This window comes from Pygoscelis adeliae, unplaced genomic scaffold, assembly GCF_000699105.1.
Source record: "Pygoscelis adeliae isolate BGI_AS28 unplaced genomic scaffold, ASM69910v1 Scaffold545, whole genome shotgun sequence".
Lineage (NCBI taxonomy): Eukaryota > Metazoa > Chordata > Aves > Sphenisciformes > Spheniscidae > Pygoscelis > Pygoscelis adeliae.
Genome location: NW_008824746.1, coordinates 311,286 through 338,465, shown reverse-complemented (window position 1 = coordinate 338,465; position 27,180 = coordinate 311,286). Strand labels below are relative to the sequence as shown.

General features: G+C 36.3%; 1 protein-coding gene across 1 annotated transcript in view; it reads left to right on the top strand.

Moving 5' to 3' along the window:
- Window positions 1-27,180, top strand: part of WDR72 (WD repeat domain 72) — a 115,554-nt gene that overhangs the window by 12,902 nt on the left and 75,472 nt on the right. The window contains exons 8-13 of the mRNA XM_009323406.1: window positions 19-115; window positions 3,146-3,287; window positions 3,784-4,029; window positions 4,554-4,774; window positions 6,141-6,336; window positions 24,815-25,020. Of these exons, the coding sequence (XP_009321681.1) occupies window positions 19-115; window positions 3,146-3,287; window positions 3,784-4,029; window positions 4,554-4,774; window positions 6,141-6,336; window positions 24,815-25,020 (1,108 nt within the window). The remainder of the gene's footprint in view (window positions 1-18; window positions 116-3,145; window positions 3,288-3,783; window positions 4,030-4,553; window positions 4,775-6,140; window positions 6,337-24,814; window positions 25,021-27,180) is intronic.

The window sequence follows — 27,180 nt, the reverse complement described above, 5'->3', positions numbered from 1 at the left end:
TTTTTCAAATTTATGCAGCAGGCTTTCTAAAAGCATATATCCTGCTGATGGGAAGGTGCTGAAAGAAACTGTTTATCCTCATTTACTCTGCTTTACTGCTGTGAAGGAAAATAAGGTAAATTCATAAAGGTTTACAGTGAGCTTCAAAAGTTCATTCTTTGTTTGCAGTTACCTGAACGATCCCTAAAATTGTTGAATTCATCAACAGATTTAATTGTTCTATGAAAACAATGAGTAAGACTTATTCCTTCATTTTAAAATTTTTACGTACAAACTTGGAGATGCTCATAGCATATTTTTGTCTTAAATTCTGGAAAGATTTACTTTTTTCACAGGGAAAAATATTCCTGTATTTTCAGCTATAAATAGGCTAATTGTTGAAGTGGGTTTTTTTTCCCTGATTTTGGCAAAAAAGGGAGAGCTGTTTTTAAGTTAAAGGTGGTCTAAAAGAGCTTTAGAAGCTTTTAATTTCAAATCTGTAAAAAAAAAAAAAAAACCACCACAACCCCCCCCAAAAAAAACCCAAAAAACCAAACCAAAAAAAACCCCCAAAACCCCCACAAAAACCCAAAAAACAAACAACAAAAAGACCAAACCACAAGCAAAACATAAGCAAGTTGCTTAGTTCTTGTTTTATTAAGAAATGTATGAATGTTTCAGTGTAACTACATAAATAGGTTGTTTCCCATGTGTATCCATCCTAAATCGAAGGGGGTTGAATCTGTGACATTTTATCCAGAATACTGTTACCTTGAGCCTTCAGAGGCATAATCATATGCCTAACTTCCTTACACTGTGAGCAGACTGACAGTACCCACAGTGCATAAAATTAGACACGTGACTCTCATCAGAACCATGATTTTTGCTTGAAGAAGCCTCTATGGTTAAGAAAAGAGGAAGCTAAAAAAGTAGGTGATCTTTATACTTACGTTTGAGAATTCATGTTTAGCAGACCACACCATGCCAATTTCAAATTTAGAAGTTACTGCTTGGACAAAGTAGCTCAAGAGGACTCAGCTATGTTGGAAAACTTGCATCTTGACTCACATTTTGAGTAGTGCTTTGTGTGACCACAAAGAAATAGATAAGGAAAAAGAGCTGATTTAAAAAAGTAGAAAATCGGTTAGAATTAGGAAGTGTGTGTGTGGGGGGGAAATCTGTGGCAGGGGTTCTTATTGAACCAAAACAAATACAAAAGATTTTTCTGTGTAGCTTTGGCTCTGGTTTTGTTGCTAAGTCTTATTGCTAATACTGTTTATGAAATAGCAATTGTTGGAAGATGTGGATTTAACTCCTGCCTGCAGTTGCATTAGTTTGTTTGATGTGTATTTGCATGAGAACTCAAGCAGGTCTTTAAACAGTTTCTGAAGATATGCAACGGAGACATATTTTTATTTGTACCTGACTAAAAACACTAAAAGATATACCTATGTGAGGTTTTCTAGTGTTCTTTTCTTTCTGTTGACAGCTATAGGCTCTTAGAAAGCATTTTTGTTGCATACTCTTGCAAAGCCTGACATTTAATTTTCAGTTGAAGAGCAATAGCACAAGCCATTCAGCTTTCCCCCAAACGCTGTGATCTAAAATCAGATAGGATAACTGCTAAAGGATGCCAAAAGGTCAGATATCATGAGGGAAAAGAAATAGCCAAAACACATGGTTTAGCAGATAATAGGGTTATAGCAGTGGTAGAAAGCTTATATATGCTTTCGCCAAAAGTATGCATTTTTAAAATAATGTCCCCTGCCCTTTTCTAATATTTCTGCTTTAATATTTACCTTACTACCTGAATAACTTTTGTAGCAGATTTGTGAGACAACAAAACTGCCTGTGTGATGATCTGTTTTGAGCTCGATTCTTACATTATAACTGAACTACATTACAGTACAGTTGCTTATTTTGGAATTTACTCCCGAACTTCAATGTTGTAAATAAAATATATCCAACATATGGGAATGTTAGTAAAATGTCTTGAAGGAGCAGAGTTAAGCTGTGTCTACATTATCTAGGTAAAGGTGATGGGTGGAACAAAACAGTTTGGGCTGATGACCTTTCATCCGCACTATCTGCAGTACAGGGTGTGCTTTTGGGGGTGTGTGTGGGGGGTTTTTTTGTGTGCTCCTGCACGCATCTCCGAAGTTACTTTCATGCAAAAAGAATCCTGATTTGGTGCTCCAAGACAGCTCCACAACACAAACCTAAGCATTCACTTCAAAATTACATGCCTCGTGTAAACTCAAATATACTAATGTAGACCTACCTGGAGATTCCTAATTTTCTTGACTTCTGCGAGGGTTTTGAGCAAGTAGAAGCTTCCCCTTAGACACGTCACCTGTTTTTAATAGTTTGATACTTGAGAATGAAGCTTATGTAACTACTAAACAGGGTGTTCTTGGCAAGTCCCTGGTAGATTATCACATAGTTTGGGTGTTACTGATGTGGTGATACAGAATTATCTGTGATGTTATACCTACAGGCAAAGAAAACCTACAGACTTCTAGTCTTCATGGGAGAATAAAAACATGGTGTTTGTCGGAGATAAATATACTGCAATAAAGTTTAGCGTTGACTAAATGAAACTAGGTAGATGTAAGTGTGTTTATCAATTATAGTATACCTCTGTAGTATCTAACTTTTTTCCAGATGACTGAATGATAGTGTTACAGACTATTACCTGTCCATGTAAAAGCGAAATTCTTACCTTTTGTTATTTGTAGTAATTTAAGCTATCATGATTGAAGCTTTACTGAATTGTTTTGATGTGGAGTTTATCTATGTTTCACTGCATTTTTTTCAGCCTGATCTTGGTGCTTATACTGCCATTTTTTTAATATGCTCGTGATACTATTAATAGATTCTCCATTTAGAGACAGTAAACCTAGGGAGCCCTCCCATTCCACTTTTCCATTTGGGATGTGGGCTTAGCCAAGGATACTGGCAAAGCAGAGGTGATCTTCGAGGGGCTTGCACCAGGCAGAGTAGACCTGGTCTGACCAGAACTTAGTGACAGGTGAGGGTTCAACCATTATTTGTTTTATATTTCTACAGCTTTTGATGTAAAAAACCTTTGAATTTTCAATTAATTATTACATTATTTTATCAGCTCTTTCATATCAGAATATTAATTTACTGTTATTTTTGGCAGAGTTTTCCTTTTGTCATGGGCTTCATGAATGAAAGAAAGGAGCCTTTCTATAAGGTTCTTTTTTCTGGTGAAGTTTCAGGAAGGATCACTTTGTGGCATGTTCCTGATGTCCCTGTGTCAACATTTGATGGTTCGCCAAAAGGTTTGGCAATTCTGTGCTTCTTGTCTTTTTAATTATGTCTTTAAGTCAATTTTCATGAAAGCTTAAATTCTCATGAAAATATTTTCTCACTAGAAAAGTGATGCTCATTCATTGTGTGATGATTGCCTGTAGTTAGAAGGAGCAAGACACTAACAAAGATGAGTGTCTAGAAATTCTTCATGGAACTGAACAAATAAATGTTCCTATTTCCTTACCATCTGCCCGTAAACACTTCTCTCCCAAATGCCATGAAAATTTACTTAGTTGGTCCTGCTTATGGTTGTTCATAGGGAGGTATAAAAGAAAGGATTTAGTGAGATGTAATCTAGTGATGGAATAGCAACTGCTAACTTTCTATTGCTAGGCTGCAGAAAGGATAAGTTAGGAGAAGTGATGAAGAGATGAAAATGTATATTTTGCTTTGTTTGGATTTTTATTTTGTTTTGAATAAAAAAGAAAAAAATTAAATTCCTGACTCTTTTCCCCCACCCTCTAGAGATCCCAATTACAGCAACGTGGACTCTTCAGGATAATTTTGATAAACACCATTCAGTGTCAGAGGGCATTATCGATCATCTTTGTGCATCTAACGATGGAATCGAAAGTGCAGTTGTCAGTTCCTCTGTATACATACCCAGTCTCGATAAGCTTGTGTGTGGATGTGAAAATGGGAAAATTTTTGTAACACTAGGTTTAAAAACTGCAAGAGCAAGACTTTTAGAAAACATATCTTTGCTGAAAGGTAAGTTTTAACAATTTTGTCCAAATTCATCTCAGTCAAGCACAGAAGACTACCCAGAAAACATCCCCTCCGGTGATCCCTGTAAAAATTCTCTGAAAAATAGGGGCGATGGTCAGGGATTGAATGAGGAAAATGGAAGATTATGCTCTTTCTCCCTCTCTAGCTGATCTATCAGATCACAGCTTAGTGCTACCAAGGTGCTTTGCACTGTTAAGAGTACTGTGGGGATGGAGTCACCTGGAAGTGAGATATGTGGGATGTCACTATATGGTTAGTAGTTATCTTTGTCATTTTCCCTCTAAAAGATCATCCCGCTGAAGAATAAGAAGGATACATCTCGGTAGATGAAGCTCAGTGCAGACCTTTGTTCTCCCTTTTAGGAACATGTCCAAAATTCTTTGATCCCATATAAAGGATTGTTGTATTTAGTCTTTTGAATCTGCTGACTTTTAGCAAATGTATTGTAAAATATGGAACCTCTGTTCTTAAAGAACAGAAATAATTTATGTACCATCTTGTTTCAGATAATCTATCTTACAAGGTTCTGAACGGTCATAGTAGCAGAGTCACTTGTTTACTTTATCCACATGATAAATCAGTAAGATTTGATCCAAGCTGGCTGTTGTCAGGGGGCCAGGATTCTATCGTAATCTGCTGGGATATATTTACTGGAGACATCTTACACCAATTTAGTCTGCAGTCTGGTCCAGTGACAGAGCTCTTGCGATCTCCAGAAAACTACAAAGTAAGTAAAAGCATAATAAATGAGGTCTCCAAAAAAAAAAGGTATATATACATGTATGTATGTGTGTGTACATATATATATATATGAGAGGAAAAAACCATCTGGCAATACTTTTATCCTGCAGCACTTTATCCTTAATGTACATTCATTTAATTGTCTTGTTTGAAAGTTGCTTTTAACTTCAGGGGGTTGATTTCTTGTTAGTTTGTAATTTCAGGATTCAGAAAAATGATCCTAAACCAGTGACATATTAAATTCAAGCTCTTAATGTTCTCTTCACCATTTTTTAATATTATGATTGTCAATCTATATGTTAATCTGATTATCTCCTAACTTCTGAAGTTAAAAAGTGTAATCAGTAAGGCTAGGGGTTTGAACATAGTAAGAAAAGATTTGGATCAATAGTATTTTAATCTAAATGTGCATTTTGGTTCCTGACACATTCTTGTGGTCCTTTGCATGTATTCTTTTGTGTTTTATGAGATTAAGAATAATTTCATATGTTTTTCTTTAAGTGAATTTTGAAGTAAAAATTTAGAAGATGATTTACTGTACTGAACGCTGTATGAAATCTTGTTGAACAAATTCTGTCCCCATTGTGTTCCATGGGGCTGGGATTTCATCTTTTTCTTAAAGCCTGTGAAGACATATTTAGTCCTTATGGTTGACTCAGAGTTCACTTACGTGCCAACATCAAGTAGTCCAAAAGATGTTTTGCAATGGCATAAGTTCTTAATGCTGGTAAGGCTCTCTTCAGCCCTTTTTTTGGAAACTAGGTAGGATTTAATGCCTGCTTGGATGGTGTTTCAGTTCTCTTTACAGGGCTGAATTTTTCCATAGGGTGAATTCCTTTGTGTGTCACAAAAAATTACTTGCAGGAAGGGGAAGGCTTTGCAGAATCAGATCCATACAGTGTGAAATGAAATTGTAACATACCCAGTTTTTTGTTAGAAATACATTGCCCTTGGCTTTTGTGTCATAAGACCTGACACAATTTTATATCACGCGAACAGCAGTTTGGTTTAAGGTAATTTTTACTACTTTCTCTTCTAGGACAACTGCTACTGTATATTTGGTTATATAATCACTGCTTTGATAGGCTAAGTATTGTGAATGAATGGTATTTAAATTATTTTTTAAAAAATTGAAAAATCAGAGGAGATTGTATGTTTTCCTGTCAGGACATCAGTTGCACAGCTAGCCTGTTGAAAACAAGTTGGAGATGTAGGCTGATATAAAACATCATTTTCTAAAATGAGTATGTTCTGGGAAAGAAATCACTGGACAACTTTTACCAGGCTTGTTAAAACGATGTGGTTATGACTGTGGTTACAGTGTTGAAACTGAAGTTCTTTCTGTTTTGCAGTTAAAAGATCACAGCATAGCGTGCTGCGTGTGCAGTGATCACTCAGTAGCAATTCTACACCTTCAGAAGAGAGTATGTCTCTTACATGCCAGAAAGCATCTGTTTCCTGTGAAGAAGATAAAATTTGACCCTGTTGAAAATCTGCTAATTGTTGGATGTGAAGACGATTCAGTTTATATTTGGGAAATTGAAACAGGTAATAAGAGGGGGTTTTTTGTTCACTTTCCTTAAGTTTTTTTTTCTGTCATGTGGTGTTATACAAACCTAACTTATAGAAGACCAAAGCAGAAATACTAACACATGGAATATATTAACTAGAGAGTCTAAATGTTTATATAAACAAGCAAGAAATAAAATTTTCGTATGGTTCAAGGTATGTCATTAATAAAATACAATAGCTTAAGTCAGATCCTGACAATGAGATGATTAGCTGACACTGCAGTGGATTGAGTAGAATATTTCTGGAAGCTATAAATAAACTGTCAGTTATTCTCTTTAGTTATTAAAAAGAATGAAATTTTCAGTCCTAACAATCCCAAGTTAGAGCATGACGTTCTGCTTTCTTCAGCAAAATCATAATCTGAGAAACCTTTTGAGTTAATTGATAGTTAATAATGGAAGATAATTGCAAAGCTCACAACTGTGTAGTCAGGAAAACTAAAGCTGAGTGTTTCAGCTTAAACTGTAGATTCCCAGGTGATTTGAGTGTGATTCTGATTCACAAGGGTAGTAAATGTAGTTATTTGAACTTTGACAGGCAGAACTACTAGAAGCTGTGATGGTGCTAGACGTTACAATGCAGTGTTTCCATGCGGTTCAGAGCTGTGTGTCCTGGGAGGGGGGAAGTGCATAATGAGTCTAGAACCACTGAAATGCACAGCATATTAATCCTGTATGAAAACAGTTTTACTAATGTAACACTGAGATAACAATTTACTTTACAAGTTATTACAACACACTATCTAGGCTGTCTGCTTTGGACAAGAAAAGTCCCTTGTTTTAAAGTACAAAATATCTGTGTTTAATGAAGGACTTGGCAAAATGAGTACAGCGTAAATTACAAGCCTGTTGTGTTAGTGAGCTCTTTAATATCATTAAGCTACTGGCATAGGAAATGCCTTCTGGTACTTATTCTTTTCCCAAATGTACTGAGTTGCTTCTTTAAAAAGGTTTACAATAAAATTAAATTGAACTAGCAATTATAGTCAGTTAAAACCCCTGGTTTTACACTGGTATGTTTTTCCTACAGCTACTAAAAAATATGAAGTTCTCTTATGAAGTTCTCATAATTTTGCATTGTATTTTGAGATTTAAAAATTCTTTTAAATATTTTTGTTCAAAAACATCAATAAAAATTAAGAAAAGGTGTGACTTTAGGAGACTGTTAGATTGTATATAGTGTACTTCTTTTTCTTTGCTGTCTTATTGCTGAGTGACTATATGATGGTTTTGCTTAGAATTTTAGCTTTAGTTGCACTGCTGGGAAAAACAATACAAGGTCAAATTTTCAAAAGTAAATACTAGACTCTGAGTTAGGGTGCTCTAAACTTGTTATCCTGCTTTTATTTGTTGTTTTTTCCTGTATAACTTTAAATTCTGTTTTCTGGTAAATATCTAAGATTCTTCTTATGTGTGTTCTGCTATTTATGTAGATGCATGATATTGCAGTTTTCACTGCATTTTCTCCAGTCAGGAGGGGGCATGGGTTCTACCCTTCCGTTCAATCCTCTTTCTGGAGGTTTGTGGAACAGTACTGTCTTGGGATCCTTCTTTTTGTCTTGTCATTCCTCTAATCCCTTCATTTTACTAGTCTCTGTCAGCACATCTGCAGTATTGCAAATTGTTACTTCCATCTCCTCTTTTCTCCTCTCTGTAAAAGGAAAAAGAAAAAAAAGGCAGCACTGTGCCCAGGTGGCCAAGAAGGCCAATGGCATCCTGGCCTGTATCAGAAATAGTGTGGCCAGCAGGAGCAGGGAAGTGATCGTGCCCCTGTACTCGGCACTGGTGAGGCCGCACCTCGAATACTGTGTTCAGTTTTGGGCCCCTCACTACAAGAAGGACGTCGAGGTGCTGGAGCGTGTCCAGAGAAGGGCAACGAGGCTGGTGAGGGATCTGGAGAACAAGTCTGATGAGGAGCGGCTGAGGGAGCTGGGGTTGTTTAGCCTGGAGAACAGGAGGCTCAGGGGAGACCTTATCGTGCTCTACAACCACCTGAAAGGAGGTTGTAGTGAGGTGGGTGTCGGTCTCTTCTCCCAAGTAACAAGCGATAGAACAAGAGGAAACGGCCTCAAGTTGTGCCAGGGGAGGTTTAGACTGGATATTGGGAAAAATTTCTTCACCGAAAGTGTTGTCAAGCCTTGGAACAGGCTGCCCAGGGAAGTGGCTGAGGCACCATCCCTGGAGGTATTTAAAAGATGTGTAGATGCAGCGCTTAGGGACATGGGTTAGTGGTGGGCTTGGCAGTGCTAGGCTAATGGTTGGACTTGATGATCTTAAAGGTCTTTTCCAACCTAAACCATTCTATTATTCCTCTCCAATGTGTTCTTTTCTGTTCCTAGAGGTATTGCTAGATCTCATGATTATTTCCCCCCTGTAATGGCAGTGTGCATTTTGTCTATGCAAATAGTATTTCTGTTAACAGTAGAAGCTGTAAGCTGTATCTGCCCCATACTTTAGCATAAAGTAAATAAAACAGCAAAAATGAGAAATTAATTTGATTCTTATCATTGCCTAACTGCTTGTTTTGTAGCAATTACCAGAAAGTCACCTTTACTAGTGGTAAAGTATTAAAGGTAGAATGGAAAGATATTGTACTAATCCCTGTTGTAACTAAGGGCAACTAGAGCAGGCATCTAAATGTTCAGCAATCATTAATAAATACCCACGTTTTTATGGAGAAGTTTGTGAAGATGCTACCAGTCTCCAGCTGTTCTATCTACCTCTTTATGGCTCTTTTCAAACTAATGTTGAAAACAGTTTAGAAGTTTAGGTGGGGGAAATCTTGATATAGAATGTTCTCGTTTATTTCGCAGCTAAAAAGGACACTTCTCAGAAACATGTAACTGTAGCTAGGCTGTTTCTGAAGACATACCAATTTGAGAGAGAGACATCTTTGAAGGTCATTATACTTAAATGTTTATTAGCATTCCTTGTAGAGTCATCTTTTAACCAAAGGATTAATGTGCATTTGAAACTCTGCAATAAAATTGAGCAAACAAATGTAATAAAGGACCACAGAATATTGTTTCCTTATAAATCTGTTCTAGCTATCATTTTTAACAGATTTGCATCAGTTATTTTCTATCAGAATGTAATCACTTTGTTTAAAAAAAGGAAATAGATGAGATATTAAAGCTCTAAAACACTGATGTTGAGCATGCAATGATTATTTTTCATACATACTTTTGTGATGTATTTGTTATGGATCCATCATAGTCTGTGCTGTTATATTTGTAGGATACAGTGTAAGAGCTCCTCAGGTGCTCCTATGATGTCAATTAAGGTTAAAGCTCACAAGGTGGCAAGTCTTAATGTGCCTCTTGACAAGAGATTGGGTTCTAAGAGGACTCAGACCCCATAGTATGTAAATGCAACACTTAATCCCTTCTTAAAAACAAACAAACAAAAAACAAAACCCAAACAAAAAAAAAACCCTCAAACCAACCAAACAAAAAAAACAACCAATGCACCAAACTTTAAGCCAAAATAACTATGCTAATGACATGAGTATAATTTAATGTCATAGCACAAAAAGTTAATTTAAAAGTTGAATTATTAACAAAGCTTATTTCTAGAGCTGTAGAGGCATCGTGAAGAAACACACTAGTTCATATCAAGACATATCTTTAGTAGGACTTGTGTTGCACACTAGTGTCTGCAGGAGGATAGCACTGTACAACAGAATTGTGCCCTAAGAAGGGGGGTTACGTTTTGTACTTACCTTTCACACTTTTAAGATAAACGTAACGTTTATTTCCTTTGTTTTAGATTTTTTATGGAAAGTGGGTATTCTGGTAAAAATTTTGAAGATTTAAGTATATCCCACATCTAAAAAAAAATTGTGCAACTTCCCAGCTTTCTACTTTTTCAGCCTTTCAGTATTCTTATTACTTCATGGAATGTATCCTATTAACTAGAAATAGTGCTGACAGGGGGGCATAGGTATTCCAAACTTCTGGGGTGAAGTAAATAATTGCTAAATAATTCACTCTGTCATTTTTAAATTGAAGCTTTTGGCTGTTGATTTAAAGAAGTCGTTTGTGTAGGCCTGAGAAAAGGCAGCTCCATGTGTGGTGTTAGAGAAGGCCAGGCCTGCACTGCTCAGAAAGGTATCTTGCAGGATTAAATGGTACTTAGGCAGTGTACACCTTTGAATTAAATCCTGACATTGGGAATACTTTTATCCCCACAGTGTGGTGCAATGAGGTTCTTCCTTAGTTAAAAAACAAACAAAAAATAATTTCTTTCCTAGATTTCCGGACAGTAAATACTGTGGAGTGAATTTAGTGCTGCTGCTGTGTGTGCTTAACAACATGGATATAGAGATGCTAGGCCAAGATGCAAATTGCTGCACTCAACAATATAAGAACTAATAGTTTCTATCGCCATGCAATGCCCAAGGCAGCCCAGAGAAGTTAAGGGTCTGGAGACAGAATTACATCTCAGATGCAACTTTATTTAGTACAGCTAGATAACTTCACACTGAAGTATAGTGAATTCTTTGTAAATCAGTGAGACTTAATAGCATAGGACTGTAATAGTACCATAGAGACAAAAATTGGAGTATATTTTTAACTGTCTCTCCTTTAGCTGTAAAAATGCTGTCTATTTCAAAATTAAAGATGAAGCAAAATTGATGCCACTGCTCATGTATATTACAAATTCAGAAAGGGTGCAGATAGTCGAAAGTGTGGTTTCTATGGCTGTTTCTGTATCTCTTGTTACTAATATCAAGCAAGAATGAGAGCTACAATTGCCACCTCTTAAGGAATAGCTGGAACACAAGAAGGAATAGCTGGAACACAAGAAGGAATGCAGTTATTTGCTACATTAGCAATTAACAGATTAAGTTTTTTTCTTCCTGTTATGCATTGGTAACTAAAAGATGCCATCTAGGGTGAATACCTGGGCAAGCCTACTAGGCTATACTGCAGTTGGTTTAATGTGAATTATATCTGTGTTGCTGGAGAACACGAGAGGTCATGGCGTTGATCCTTGAAATTGGCCTGACCTAGATCAAGAGCTATGTAGATACTTCAGTGCCACTCAGGCAGACAAAGCGTTGTTCAGATGTATGAGAAAGATGTATACAGCATCACAAACAAACCTCTGCAGAAACACAGCAGCCTTTCATTATGATTTTCATCTGTTGGCAAATGAACAGGCAGCCATGCATAGTACCACTTGCCCATACAATTACCTGTGAGCATGTTCCCTGACTTGGTTAAATAGGATGAAGTCTAAGTGGTAGCCTTGTGCTTGGATTCCATTACGGAAATGGACATAAGATAAAGTTTTTGTTGTTTCTATAGTCAAAAAGTGTTTTTCTATATTTTTCTTCTGGCTATGTGACTGCGGCTTTGCCTCTTTAAGTGAAAGTCAGTGGAGGACCTGATTTTGTGTCAGACTCATATATCACTGCTTGCAGTTTAAAAAAATCTGAACAGTGTTACTGTACTAGAGTTAATGGATAACTGGGAAAACAGCCAGTCTGTTTATAATTTCAGGCTGTGGATTAAGGAATTTCCATGAATATTTCACTATTTACACTGTTGTAGAGTCAGCAATAATTCTGTTGAATTTGACAGGTGACTTTACAAAAGTTTAGGGACACCTATTGACTGTCTTTCAGTTATGCCCATTTAGCTCCAAAACTGTCCTTCCGCCAGGTAATTAAGAGGATGACCCCTTAAGCATATGAAAGACTTCATTATGCATAACAGTTCATCGTCCCATTTCCTACGACAGAGGCTGACACATGTTTTGAAAAAGCTTTCTGAAGTTTTAAAAATATTTAAGTTGTCTTTTAGCGGGCTTTCATAGTAGGTTTTTTACACTTTATGGGGTGGGAGAAACATTGTCACACAGATTAAAATCTAAGCCAGTACTACTTCATGTACAACTTGTTGCACCTTCTGTTCATGAGATTGCCAAAGATTCCGTATTTTATGTTGTCAATGGGAAGTTGCCTGAGTACAATGGGCTGCCTTTTTTCCAAAAAATAGGCATTTCAGCATCATTTATGCTGAAATATGTTAAATACTAAGAGTATAGTTGACTTCAAATGGAATTTACCTTATCTAACTTGAGACTTCTATCTATACTTAAGTTCTCTACCTATGAGCTAGTAGTTCATGTTGTTTTTGTAATGAGCAGGAGGAAGTAGGAATAAGTAAAAGTCTGTATCTTTTCCCCACTGACTACAAGGGGAGCCTAAAGAAGAGGAGGGGAAAAGCAAAGCTAACTGCCTGCTGCTATTACAGGTCTAGAGTAAGATAAATTGAATGCCATCCTTTTAGTCCTTTGCTTTACAGAACAAAGTAAAATTATTCTAGTCTAAGTTTAAATGTTGTTATTGCATGTGGGTAGTGATATTAGTTCATGGCTTCTGTATTGTTTTCTATATCTGTGTAGTTTAATGTATTTTGCCTAAATTTTAATATATGGAAATGGCAACTTTCCATTACAGTGGAATATCTTTCCATGACAATAAATATTGATCTAATAATACATTTGGAATATTAATATAGCATGTGTACAGGATATGTTCCAAACTTATGTGTGCTAGATGACAAATATGAAAATCAATAACAAATTGTATTCTAATTAAAGTGCAGAATATTTCTTCCAATAGCCACCACTTGAAATCCACTTTAATAAGGAAATTAGCTGTTATCTATATTGCTTTTACATTTTCCTAAGCAGTTGGTATATTTGCTTTTTTAAAGAAGGTAAATATCAGTACAATAAGATGTAGTAATAAAAGGATCAGTGTTTTTTTTTTCTTGCCGTGTACAGCATATGGCAGCACATCTACTGAGCCACATTTCTATCTAATATGTATTGAGAGTGAGGAAAGAATGGGTAGACTTTAAAGAGCAATCTTCCTTGCTCAGAGGTAGCAATCTTCATTTATCTGAGGTAGATTTAGTCTTTCAATTAGTACTAGTTTAACATGAATTTATTCCTTGAAGTTCATCATGCTTGCAGAATGAATCATCTACTAATTTCCTGTTACTTCCTTCTGCCTTGCAAGTCTTGTTCTGTTTTATTGTTTTACAGCATGCTTAGTGTGAGTTTAAAAATAGAATAACATCACTTAATAAAACTTTTTGTTCTATTATCATAATAATACGCAGTTAATGTTACACTGGCTACATTGTATTTTTCATACTCGCCCAGGGAATGCAAGTTTTGATAACTTTTGCATGATGCTAGACCCAACACAGAAAAAAATTTGAAACATATGCCTAAAGAGTATTTCGGCTGAGATCAGATCTCCTGTATAGTCAAAATTAAGTGTATGCTTACAGTTCTTACTAGAAAAGGTCAAAATCATCAATAAATAATAGTTTGGATTTGTGTAGTTAACCATGTTTTTGGAAGATTGTTTCTGGTTAAGTGATTCAGATGGCAGATGAAATAGTTTGAATGGAGAGTATGTAAGGTGTTAAGGCAAAGGAATTATGAGATGTGCTGGGGCATTACTGCACTTCAGTTTGAGAAGACGTGGGGGCTCAGTCATCTTACAGGCTTCTTATCTGAAGGCACTGGGGATTGTCTTATTGCATTGTCGTCTATGACATGGTCACTACTGTTATTGCTAATGTGCTATATTAGAATAAATTCAAGTACAGACACAGCTCGCTTGCATTCATGGTATCAGTCTGAACCGTACCCCATATGACAAGGGAAATCTGTCCAAAATGCAGAAAACCTCCTCCTCTGATCTTTTTCAGAGGACCGGTAAGGGTGCTTTCACAGGTTATTGTAGTAGTGCCATTATAATTTCTCACTACTTGTTTAGAAGCTGTTTTTTAAAAATGGCTCGTGAGCTCTAAAGCCAAAGTTCAAAAAACTTTGTGTCATATTCTAAGCACCTCACCTCACCCCTCACCTCTAAGCCCCCTCATTTTTACATACAAAGGGACAATTATTTTTTATACACAAAACCTGATTTCTTAATTTTGCAAAAGCACTGGATAATCTGAAGGATGATCCAGTACTTCGGGAACAAGAAACTCCATTAATTTTTCTGATTGAAACTATCTAACACATTTTTACAAAACGCTTTAGATAAATTATTCATATATCAGTTTCAGATTTGATACAGTTTTTTTCCACATTGTGCTTGCTATCTGTACAAAAGCTGTGGCGATCATGGTGATTTTTAGTACATAATCTGTGTTTCTGTTAATGGCAGTGGTGATTCTACTGTATCTGCTTGAAATGTGCACTGCTGGGAAATATAATTCATAAGATGATATTTGATTATAAATGTTATAATAAGCTTTTTATTAAGTACCTGCTTGACGTTTTACTTTCTTTTTTGATGGCTATCCTCACCTCTGAATTGTTTATGAATCCTTATCTTTTACTTGTTAATATTCTGTACCATTTAATTACATACGGGACAATTAAATTAATTAGAAATAGAGGACATAACTAAAGTTTTCTACATAAAATTGAATTGCTATAGATGACAAAATAAAAACAAAAACATAGAGATTAAAGTACAGTTATATAACTAACTACACTTATGTGTTTGGAGGAGAAGTTTATAAAGTTAAGCTTTGAAAAGCTCAGAGATGTTAAGGTTAAAGACCATTTGTGCGAATCTAATTGCACGGATTTAATTTGTGCAATTCTGAATTTAGTTTTCTTTTCATGTACCTCTGAACTCTTGAGGACAATTACTAAATAAATATCTATATAATATTTTGTTTTATCCACACTGTTTAATGTGTATTGCTTTCCCTATTTGTGCCCTATTTGAAGCCTTTTCTGAATATAATACTTTCTTGTATTTTGCCATCTGGGTATCTGAGTGCTTACTGATAATATTTGTGCCATTTTCCTGTCAAGTGCTGAAGCATTAAGATTGCCTCGGCTTCGAACTTCTGCATCTAAGCAAAGCAGGAATCCTAAAAATGACAGTGCTTTCTATAGAATTATTCTTAGAACACACTAGGTGTTATGTAATTTTAAAAACATGGTTTAATGTATACAATGCACCAGAGACTTGCATAAAAGTGCCTGCTACCTCAATTCAGAGACTTTCTTTGCTATTACGACTTGTCTTTGCAAACTTACCATTATGTTGATACTTATACATAATTTTCTACATGTGTATAGCTTGGTTTTTTTAGTAGAGGTAAGTGAAAGACTATCAATTCCGTTCACTGTAAGATTGACTCCCTGTTGTCATGTGGGATGGATTCTGTATAGACCTCTCTTGCTTGGGCAAACAGAAAAGGTAGTGGTGCTTCAGTTAAAATTGTCTTTGGGAACAAGACGGTGTATTTCAGAAGTGTAATGTTCAGCTTTGAGTCCATACTTTAAGGCATGAAGATTTTATGAAACACCCATGTGTTTCATGACTTTAACATGAATGATAAATGGTTTGAAACACTTTTGCTGAGAAACAAAAAAAATCCCACCACCTTAAGGTAGCTGTCAAGCACAGAAAACTTAAGCATTTAAAAACTACACAGGTATCAGTAAATTAAAACAAGCTTTTAATGAGATTGGCAGCCCCCATAAAATATGCAGTGTCTAACATTAGTCAAATCCATTTGAATGATCACTTCTATCGCTAAAAAAAAATTAGAAAAATAGACAAGAGTTCGGAAATACTCTGAAAGTGTTTCTTGCAATGTTAATGTCACATTGAGTAATTTAAACTGTTACATAAAACCTCTTCTATTTCAGAGGCATCCTTGCTGTGGAGAAAATGAAATTACTCGGCACATAGTGGTGTTACAGATCAAACCTTTGATCATACTGATGGTCAAACATGCTGGAACATTTTCAAACACTCTTTAAAGATAATTTGTACGTAGCTATATATGCACCAATATTTTTATAATTGGTACCAACAATAATAAGTCTTCTAAACCTCAGGTAAACTCTGTGCAAGTATCACATGAGTTGCAGAATGTGTAGGGTTTTGTTTGTTTTGGTTTGGGTTTTCTTTTTTAAGTAGACCCTCATTTAGTATGTCTGACGGCTCTTCTCATCTCGGAAAGAAATTAGTGATTGAACTATTTAGAAAACCAAGGTTTAGGTTTCATCAGGTGGCTCTGGGGAAATAAGTTGTACAGTTTAATGGAACTCTTAGAACTGTATCAAAGTAAACTCGGTCATTAATTTACTATACATTTATGCCTAGATAATTGTAGAAGCAACAATAATTACACTCCTGTGACCCTTTTGCCCCTGCAAGATTTAGTAATTTACAGTCTCTTTTGATATATTTTTCATTTTTCCTTTCTCTCCCTCTGTCTTTCTGTCTTTCTATATGTCTCTTTCTCTGCAGGTCATTGGTCAGAATTAGATTTGAGTGGGTGAGTGTGGCCTAGCTGATAAATCCAGTGGTTGCGTTTCATATGCTGGAGGCTGTGGTGTAGCTAGGGTCAAAGTCATAGCAGTCACTACCTTTTTAGGCTATGCAGAGTTCATTTAAAAAAAAAAAAAAGATCTGGGCTGATGGAAAACACAGTTTTAGAGTCCTTGGTAACTACATCTGGTAAGCCTTTTGCGAAACATACTACATGCACACTACATGCGTATCTCTTACATAATTGGGAGCAAAAGAGTCTGGCTAACAAAGTTTGCCTGTAGGATCCTGTGTCCCTGGTCAGAAATCCAAGTCACTTATATATCTGTGGGAGTAAGATGCAGTAACTGTGAAATGGTTTTGTTAGGCACCAGGTCGATCTCTATGCGGTTCATGTGAGTAGGGCAATGAACTTCATCTTTAACTGGTGATAAAGCATAAATCTTCAAAATGGTCAAATTGTGGTAAGCATTACTTGATAGAAATGCCTATAGAGTTGTTTTAGTGAACTCTTGTTAGACATTTGGATAGTAAAACTAAACTTTTGATAAAATTGCCATAATTTGTGTGAATGAAAACATTCAAGGCTCTTGGAGAGATGCAAGTTTTTCAGGAAGAGATGGTGTATGACTAATTGCTTCATTTACTTTTGTGGTTTTTTTTCCAAGACACTCTGAATTTTGAGTAAAAGTTCTCTTGTTTCAGTCTAACCCTGTGCTTCAAAAAAAGTCCTGTCATTCAATCAGTCTTGTACACACACTCACAAATTCTACACAGTCAATTCACAGCCACACAATATCTTTGCTTTCCTTCTTTTTAGAATTACACAATATAATATTGGTAAGCAATTTGTTTAAATAACAGATTTATCTTAAGTCAGGTACATCTGTGAATGCACCCAGAATACGGGCCCTAAAGTCTGCTTGGTTATACAAAAAACACTTTTGTGCATACTCTTTCTGATATTAGGACAAATAGGTCTCATTTGATATTCCTAACAGTGATCTCTCAAACAGTTACATCGCACCTAATTTCATCATCCCTTGTGAAACTGTAAAGAATAGCCCTTACAAAACTATGGCTCAAATATTAAGCACCCTGTTGCATTACTAAGAGGAGTTAATTGAAGACTGTGAAAGGCTTGTTTCTCCCCCGAAGGGAGCTTTTCGTATTTGGAAAAAGGCTCTAGTGATTTAGCTGCTTCTGTTCTTAGGTCATGGTCTGACCCTCAACATTAATGGTTAGGGCAGACGCTATGTGCGTTGATCTTCCTGATTTCTCTTCCCCCCTCCACCTTCATGCTTAAGAGGCATCCTTAGCGAAAGGGAGAACCTGCAGGGAGTGAGTTAACCCAGCTGTGCACTATTGAACTGAGACAAGATAACTTCTTGGGCCAAGAGTACTGTAACATTAAACAATTAACACTTAATGCAACATTAAACCATTTTTGGTTTAGACAATCTTTCTCAAAGAAAGCAGCTCTGTGAAGAAATTCAAGATATGTTAAAGGTAGCATATATGATGCAAATGATAACATGCAATAAGATGGAAGGTTGCCATTTTACTGTAGTTTCTCTGCACATCTTATGCTGTCATTTAAATCCCTTCCTAAAAGACATAAAGGATGAGGAAACATTGGTTAGCATGTTTTGAAAATGCGAATGATTCAAAATAAGTCCTAAGCATGAATATATATGCTTTGTGGAAGTTTAGTGTGCAGGGGGTTTTTTGTTTGTTTTAATTTGTCAGCCTTAAGTTAAAACTTAACTAATATTTTGCCTTTTTTATGGCATTTTATATTTTATACATGTAAGCTTCAGGTCAGTCTGTAGCTTGAACTTGAGTATTTCATAGTTATCTAAATTTGAGTCATTGTTCAGTAACTACTTATTGATGTAGAATAATAAAAGGTAGCGGAGCTCGGAAAAGCCTGTCTCAGGAAAAAAGAGAAAAAACAATGTCATCTTTTGCCCAATCTGCAGAAGTTAAGGACACACTCTTCTGTACTGAGAATAGTCAGGTATCTTTATATTCATATGTATACATACACATGCATACTTTAATGTACTTTATGTATACTAGGTGGAACATGTATGGAATTTAGCTGTATGTGTCTGTGTTGAAAATGTTTCTTACAGTTGATAGTTGATCTTCATTCTTTTTTATTATTAATAATTAAGTAAGATTATATACATTTTAAAAAACAAGAGTGGAAATGAGAACTGATTGACGTGGTCAGTGTAGTCAGACAGAAGAGTTCATACCAGGGAGGGTTTTCATTCCAGACACGAAGGAATGGATTCTCACCCTCATTCCATGTTTCAGATGGTAATAAAGAAATAGACAGAAACTGCTCACATCACTCTCAAGTTCAGAGCTGGCCACTTCTGTTCAGCCCAGTTTAACACATTTACTGTATCTCAACAATTCCTGTTACAGGATTATTGTCCTTTGCTGTTTAGAATAGCTTAGATTGAGTCAGGAGGAGAACAGGGGAGTTTTAATGTCCCTTCTTTTGGGGTGTTGTGTCTTCAGCACAAATCCCGAGATAAGGACTGGCTGCATTGGGGAACTACTCTTTTTACCTACATATGTAAACCTGCATTATATATGATATTCCGGTAGTTTTCTTTGAATTGTTCTTCACTGCTTTCTTTAGCTGAAGGGCATTCTGATGACAGTTTGTTAATGCTATTCTGAAAGTGTATATTCTGAAGAACGTTAGTAACATACAGCAGTTGGACTACATGACAGAATCTTCCAAATGCAAAAATCATTATGGGGTGTCTGCCAAGACGCTCTACATGCTCCTCTATACAGTGCTGTAGTCACAGGGCATCTCCATTGTTAATGGAGATGTAAAAGGATATGTAAAATATCCTTTTAGAGATTATTAGCTTTTAATAGGCTGGGTTTTTGTTTGATCTATCTGGTTACTATTTGTTAGATTGCATTTACTTTTGTCTTGATACTGGTTGGAAATGTATATGCTTACTTAACACAATGTTTGTTCCATCTGTTTTGGGCCATTTGCTATTAGAGTGGTAGCACTAGCAGTTAGGAGAAATTTTTCAAGCAAAGTACTTGACCACTGTCTTAGGACAGGATGATAGACTTGTAAAATTCAAGCATCTTCTAGTGAGGAACATAAAACTTCTGTTTGCCTGACTCTGCCAGCATAGAAGAAAGCACGTGTCATGGTTTAACCTCAGTCAGCAACTGAGCACCACGCAGCCGCTCGCTCACTCCCCCCCTGCCCTGGTGGGATGGGGGAGAGAATTGGAAGAGCACAAGTGAGAAAAACTCGTGGGTTGAGATAAAAACAGTTTAACAATTGAAATAAAATGATAATAATAATATTATAATAATAATACACAAAGCAAGTGATGCACAGTACAATTGCTCACCACCCGCCGACAGATGCCCAGCCAGTCCCTGAGCAGCGGCCCCCCCGGCCAGCTTCCCCCAGTTTATGTGCTGAGCATGACGTCCCATGGTGTGGAATGTCCCTCTGGCCAGTTGGGGTCAGCTGTCCTGGCTGTGCCCCCTCCCGGCTTCTTGTGCCCCTCCAGCCTGCTCAGTCGGTAGAGCATGGGGAGCTGAGAAGTCCTTGACTAGTGTAAGCACTGCTCAGCAACAACTGAAACATCGGTGTGTTATCAACATTGTTCTCATCCTAAATCCAACACACAGCACTGTACCAGCTACTAGGAAGGAAATTAACTCTATCCCTGCCGAAACCAGGACAACGTGGGAGTTTCTTTTCAGATGAAATAGGTATTTATGGAAAGGAAGATCTTGACAGAAAATAAAACAGCTAATATTACAGATGATACTTGTTCTGAAAGGTGAGTTTTTTGTTTTGGCTACCAGTAAACAAAAGGATTTGTTCTTGACCACGTGCTCTTTTTAAATAAAATCAATTCTGAAACTGTTTTTCATTCACAGATCACTGTTATGCTGTAAGATTCAGCTGAGTTCCTAGGTCACAGCAGCACTGCAATACTGAGGATTTTTAATACTTTAGCTGTGACAGCAAACAGAAAGCACTGGAGCTTGATGATATGACAAGTCATGTGATGTCAGTGAATACCTTGTCTTGAGGCAGGATAATGTGCATGACCTCCCCAGTAAAAATACATCATTCAGTAAGAGCAGAACCTGGAGAACTGCGTGGACAGCGCTAACACCAGGAGACACCATTTGTAGTACTTGGTCCAGAAGAATAAGATGTTGTAAGAGTCTCTAGCCGGTCACATCTGGTGGTCCAAAGCTGCCCAGGAGAGTGAAATACTCCACTCCTGTCTGTTCCTGAGACTTGGTTGCTATGGTCACAGCTTGAGAGAGATAAGACTTTCTTTTCCTGTATTTTGTATGTATAGTAGGGGGTCATGGCAGCGGTGTTGCTGCTACATAGAAAAACCCTATCTTTTCCCTTTCATCCACTGTTATTTTATGCTCCCCAATCAAAAGCTTTTGGGCATGTTTGTGTTTAAAATACTTCAGGTTTGAGAGTTGTTTTTATTTCTGTCCTCTTTCCTGTACTCCCATGTACAGGCTGTGTCTTTTCTTACTCTTTGTATTTTTATTTTCCTTTAAAATCGGAGACGACATATTCCTAACAAATAACTCTTTCTGGAATAATGACCACACTGCCCCAGTATTCTTTTGACTGTTTGCAGTGGTCAGAATGTCTTTGTCACATAGACAGGTTTCTCCACCCTTCCCTGCTTCCACCCCGCCCCGTTTGTTTCTCTTAAAGACATATTCAGGAATTGCAGAATACAGATCTCTTGTCTCTGCCACCTATTCTGCAAATGAGTATTTTGGACTTTTCAGAAGTGTAAAGTACACTGGATAAAATAAATACTTCATAATACTTTCATGATCACCCACCCTCTTCCATCATGCTCATTTTCCTATGCACTTCATGCCCTTTTATTGCAGCTCCAGATGTACACACAAATCTGTACATATATATACAGAGATCCATAATTAAGAAGTATATGCAAGCAAGCATGTTTTTAAGAAAGGAACCATCTTCTAGAAGGTGCTACTTAAGGGATTTGAGATAGCTGTTGTGAATGATAAATGATTTAGAGATGGAACTCTAGTTTTTGAAATTCATCTTATGATACCATAGCCTTCTGTCAGTAAGAAACTAAGCTGTTGTCCAGGGCATTGTTTTCTATTCAATGTTCCTGTCTATAAACATGCTTTAAAAAAAAAAAAAAAAATTGTAACTCCTCTATGTGAGAAGCTGAGTCATATTTCTTGCCTAGTATGAACTCAGAAGGGATTTTTTTCGGTTGATAAGAAGTTAATTTTCTCTTCTCCAAACTACACATACAAAATGGTATACTTGCTATAGCGTGGTCCTGACACTGACACTTAGAAAAGAGTTTGGTAGCAGAAGTGTTCAGTAACCCGACAACCTGTTCAGTTGTTTCTCAGTTTGCATCCATAAGTCTATAATATGTAGAAACACATCTGTCAGCAGTTGAAAATAAGATAGAGGTGTGTGTGTGTAAAATATATAAAATATCAGTTTGTTTTCACATACATCAAGACTGTCTGTTTATTCCATTCAGGCCACGGTCTTCAAATGTGAAATGCTGCTGTCCCCATCTTCTGTAACTTTACCACTTCTTCTGGTCTGTTTCTTTTTCTTTCAGCTAAAAATTTGTCCTTCAATCAGAAGTTGAAAACCTGGCTCGGAAGCTGTTGCCAGGGAAGAAGGTCTAATATATGGAAAATAATGCAAGTCTTAAATATATTTTCATTTTTAATCTCAAGTGTGTATGCATATATCAGAGGATAAAAAGTTGGGCAACTCAGATCTTGATTTTTGTTGGAAAAGTGGTTTTATCCTCTTTTGCCACTGTAGTATGATAGCCTTAAATCATTGTATTCTATTACATATCCACAAGATTATTTCACAGAATGGTCTGGCTCTGAGGGATGACTGGTGGTGAGGCACTCATATACGCATCTGGAGCTAACAAAACCTGTTTTGAATTTTTGAAGTTCTGTCTAATGCTAAAGAGTATGTATAATCAGGTCTTTGAAATTTAATACCATGCCCCCAAAAGTCTTGGGATTTATTAAAAATTTATTGTAATTTCTGCCTTAGTTTCTTGCCCATAAAAATAACATGAAACCCTGTAATTTCACAGGGATATTATGATAACAGTCTTTCTGAAGCACTTTGAGTACTCTAGTAGTGAATTGCACAGACAAAAGTAATACAGAAAACAAGGATGGATACATCTGTGTGTGTGTATACATATAAATATTCCCTGCATAGTGGACTTGCCGCAGAAGGTCATAGAGAAAGCTTTGTCCTTCACAATTAACAATAAGGGAGAACAACTACTTCCCTGGTGACTCTTGTTCATCTTTTGCTCTGAATGATGCAGGGAGTTCTGTGGGGAAATAGGACATGCTCATAGCTTGAAAGACTACATTGCATATAGAAAGAGGCCAAAATAATACTAGTTGTGTGACTGTATTATTTCCAAACTTCTTAACTTTGCAAACACTATAATATTTTTAAGAATGTGTATTTACTCACATCTAGCATGAATTGTACAATCCTTCCTTGTAGGCATCTATTAATATAGTTTTTGTCTTCCTGAAATACTGAAATCTTGCGATGTTGGGAGCTTTGTAGCCAGCATTGTTTTGAAGTGTTTGTAGACAGTCCAACTGTAAAGATCTTTGGGCAACTTGCTTACCTTCCAGTAAATATTCGGTTCTGTAATGATCCCTGACACTGGCTGCAAATCCTGGGGAGGGATGAAGAAAATGATGTATTAAAAACAACTGGCTAATAAGGCTAATCCTTATTTTTTCAGTGCAATATTATAATCATCTATGGTATACAATCGATTCTGTAGGTGACAAAGCATCAATTGCACTACTTTGTTCTGCTCTGAATTCAAAGACTCTTGGCCATATAAGTAACAGAGGTGATACTACAGTGAACAGGAATGGATGAGTTTCAGAGAAATAATTTCAGATAAAGAGATTTTATACATACATACACACACAAACACTCATCGTATGAGATCCCTCAATCCCAGTCCAATATTTTTAGCAGGTGTTACTGATAGAACTTCAATGTTACACATTTTTTCTGGTAGCAGTGAAAGGAAAAATTCATGTTGTATTACTTGAGGCTACAAAGAATTCAAACTTAAGGGAAAAAAGTTTCACGTTATAGCAGATATTTAATACTTTTAAAATCCTTCATGTGTCTCTTATCTGGTATTTAGAGGAAACATGCCATTTCAGCAATTTCTTATGAGTTTAATTCCTATAGGAAATGTGTAATATATAATAGGAGCTCATTTCAAATACATTTAAGCTCAGTTTAGGTATCTTTAATGTTAGTTATACATCAAGTACTATTACTAAAATTATTACTAAATAAAATTATTACTGAAATAATATAACTGGGTATAACAGTTAAAGGAATTGGATTGCCTAGAGCCACACAAGTGATGAAAGAGTCTCTGAAATGTTGTATTCATATTCCTGACTACTAAGCTACATGTAGTATATTCAGGTGTTTAAAAAGTGTCAGAGGTAAGGATGGTTTTTAGGAATGGAAGGAAAAATTTGAGCTTTCCCTTGCTGTTTGTAATCTAGAACACTAGAGGACAGCACTAAAATATTACATAAATGTGTTATTGTTTACACTGTTAATGATATAGATGCTCTGTGAGGGCTTTGTGAGAAAAAACAAATGACGCTGATTTGAACAGAGTTAGGGCAAGTGTTATTCTGAATTTCCTTTGTTCCTTTTGAAAACTGCATCTGACTTCGCACATTATATAAAAATCTTGTTTCTTGTCGTCTGAATCTAAGGTATTTGCTGTAGTGATTTCTTTAGAAATAAGGCTTTATATTTTTAACATAGTAATGCTGTAGAATACTGTTGTGTAAAATTACATTTTTAAGGTCCAGAGATGAGGAATTAGTTAGCTCATCAGTAAATGTTTCATAATTTATCTGCTCACATTAAATGTACTATGTTAATACTATACTTACGCTGAAATATGAAATAGTGTCATTCTTTGAAAAAATTACAACTTCTCTTGTGTTTCTCTAGGCACGCTGGAACGACATGAAACAGGTGAAACAGCAAAAGCAATTCTTACTTCCATTGAAGATTCAGAATACTTTGTGGCAGATGCTCTACTTCCTGTATCTCAAGAGTCAAAAAGAAATAAAAATGCTGGATACAAACCGTCTAGCTCTTATAAGCATGGCATGGCCTCTTACAATCTTACCCATACAGAAAAATCTTCAGATAAGGTAAGAATGAGGAGTAGAGTGTTTCTCAAGAGCAATGAGTTGTCATCCAAATTCTTTACCCTTTCACCTTCACTGATGTGTAGCCCTGTGTAAGTGGCATGGAGGCTTGGTTTTAAGTTTATAAAGCCTTGTTCTGACTGGCTCAGTTTTTATGCCTTCAACCCCATTACACAGAACAAATGGGGAAGATGGGGGGGGGGGGAGTGCCTTATGCGAGGTCACCAGTAGATCATCTCAGAAGGATTTTCTCAGAGACTTAGCACCCATAGTTAGACCCTATTTCCGTATGCCTGTGGCTTATGACTGCCCCTATTAGCAGTACCGTCAGAACAGCTGAACCCACCAGTTCGGATGTATGTCTTGAGAAAAAGCACATCATGGCACAATGCTGCTGGCACTTCCATTATTGCTTTTCTATGAAACTGCAGGTTCCTGTTGTCATTCAATGCTAGTTTTTACTGGGTGTTTGTTTTCTCTTAACATCATCACAGAACACAGAGTGCAAGTGCCTTACATTTATATTAGTGCAATTAAATTGGGCACCTTACTGGCTGAAAAGAGGATGGCGATGTTCTTGTGAGATACTGGGCTGCAAATAGGTATGACAGTCTTCAGGAGAGATTTGGCCAGGCACTGTACTTGGCTTTATCTAACAATCTCTTTACAGAAGTCATTAAACCAAATAATTGTGACTGATGGAAAAGATGTGCTCTTTCTTTTTGTTTTCAAAAACTAATAGAAGGAAATACCATACTGAAACTAGTGTTAACATGCTGTTAAAGCTGAAAAAATGAGTGTAGAGACACCATATAATGAGAAGTAAGGTTGAAAATCCAAAAGTCATTCTATTTGCTTGTGGCCTAGATATATCTATATTTTTATCAGTTATTAGTAGATATTTAAAAAGCCTGTATTTGCTAAATGTAAAACCAATTATTAAAACTCTCTCAAATTTAATACAATCTCAAGTTCAACGAGGTAGCTATTACCTTATTCAGGTTGGAAGATAATGGTGCATACATTTTTCTGAAAACCCTGTTCATGCGTCAGGAGTGAATATATTCCCTGAGCTCTTGATAGGAGTGTATCTTAAGAATAGGGCCTCAATGTTTGTTCATGTTTACCACTTTTTAATTAATGGGTTTTGGGAATTCCGTTTTCTGCAATAAACGGAGAAAGTCATGTCTGCTATTCCTCAACCTTGAATGTAAATCAAAAATACCTTCCCACAAGTATGGGAAGATGAAAAATGCTTTTTCTCAACTCACACGTGAAAACAGCCCTCAGAATGGTCTCTGACCTTTTTCTGGCTTAATTAATTATGGTAAATGAAATACTGGATATTCCAAAATTCTGTCTGGTAAAGTACAACTTAATCCAAGTCCTCATTCTTGAATTTTCTTTTCTGGTCTTTTTCTTTATTGTACCTACAACTTTACATATAACTTTGACTTTATAATGATTACTGTTTAAGTCTTAATATTTACCTTTGACCTTTTACTAACCTTAGTCAGATTTCTCAAGTTCTTTTTGATCCCATTTTCTGAAAGTCTTATTAGAGCGTAATCCTGCTGAGCACGTTGTGGGGCAGATGGTGCACTAGCTGGCCATTGACACAGAATCTGATCTCACTGTTAGTTTATTAAAAGGAATAGTTTTATTTCTGCCTTTTTAAAGAGGAACAACAGAAAAAGTTATAGTAGTTGCGTTTGGTGTGTAGTTTTGGTCATACCTATTAAATTGAAAATTGCATGGATTTAACAAAGTGGCTGGAAAGAAAATGTGCTGCTCGTGGAATATGGGAAGATAGTTTTTGGTAACTTCTGAAGTGTGGAGTTTAACATGCTTTGGGGATTATCACGATCTTGAATTGGAAGTAATATCACAATAAGCAGCAGTGGAGTTGTAATAATTTGTAGTGCTTGTCGTGATCAGACATACATCTCAGCTGCTCTGACTTCTCAATAAAATATTCCATTTTCTTGTTTAAACTTTGTTCATTAATTATCTTGTCCCAATGAAGACTTTTTATTGAGAGAATATTATTGATGTCTCTTAGACTTCCTTATGACTGTCAAAATATCTTTTTTCTAATTTCACCTGCTTTTTGTCATTATGGTCATGTTATTGTAGTCTATTTTCCTAATAAATGAAGTATAT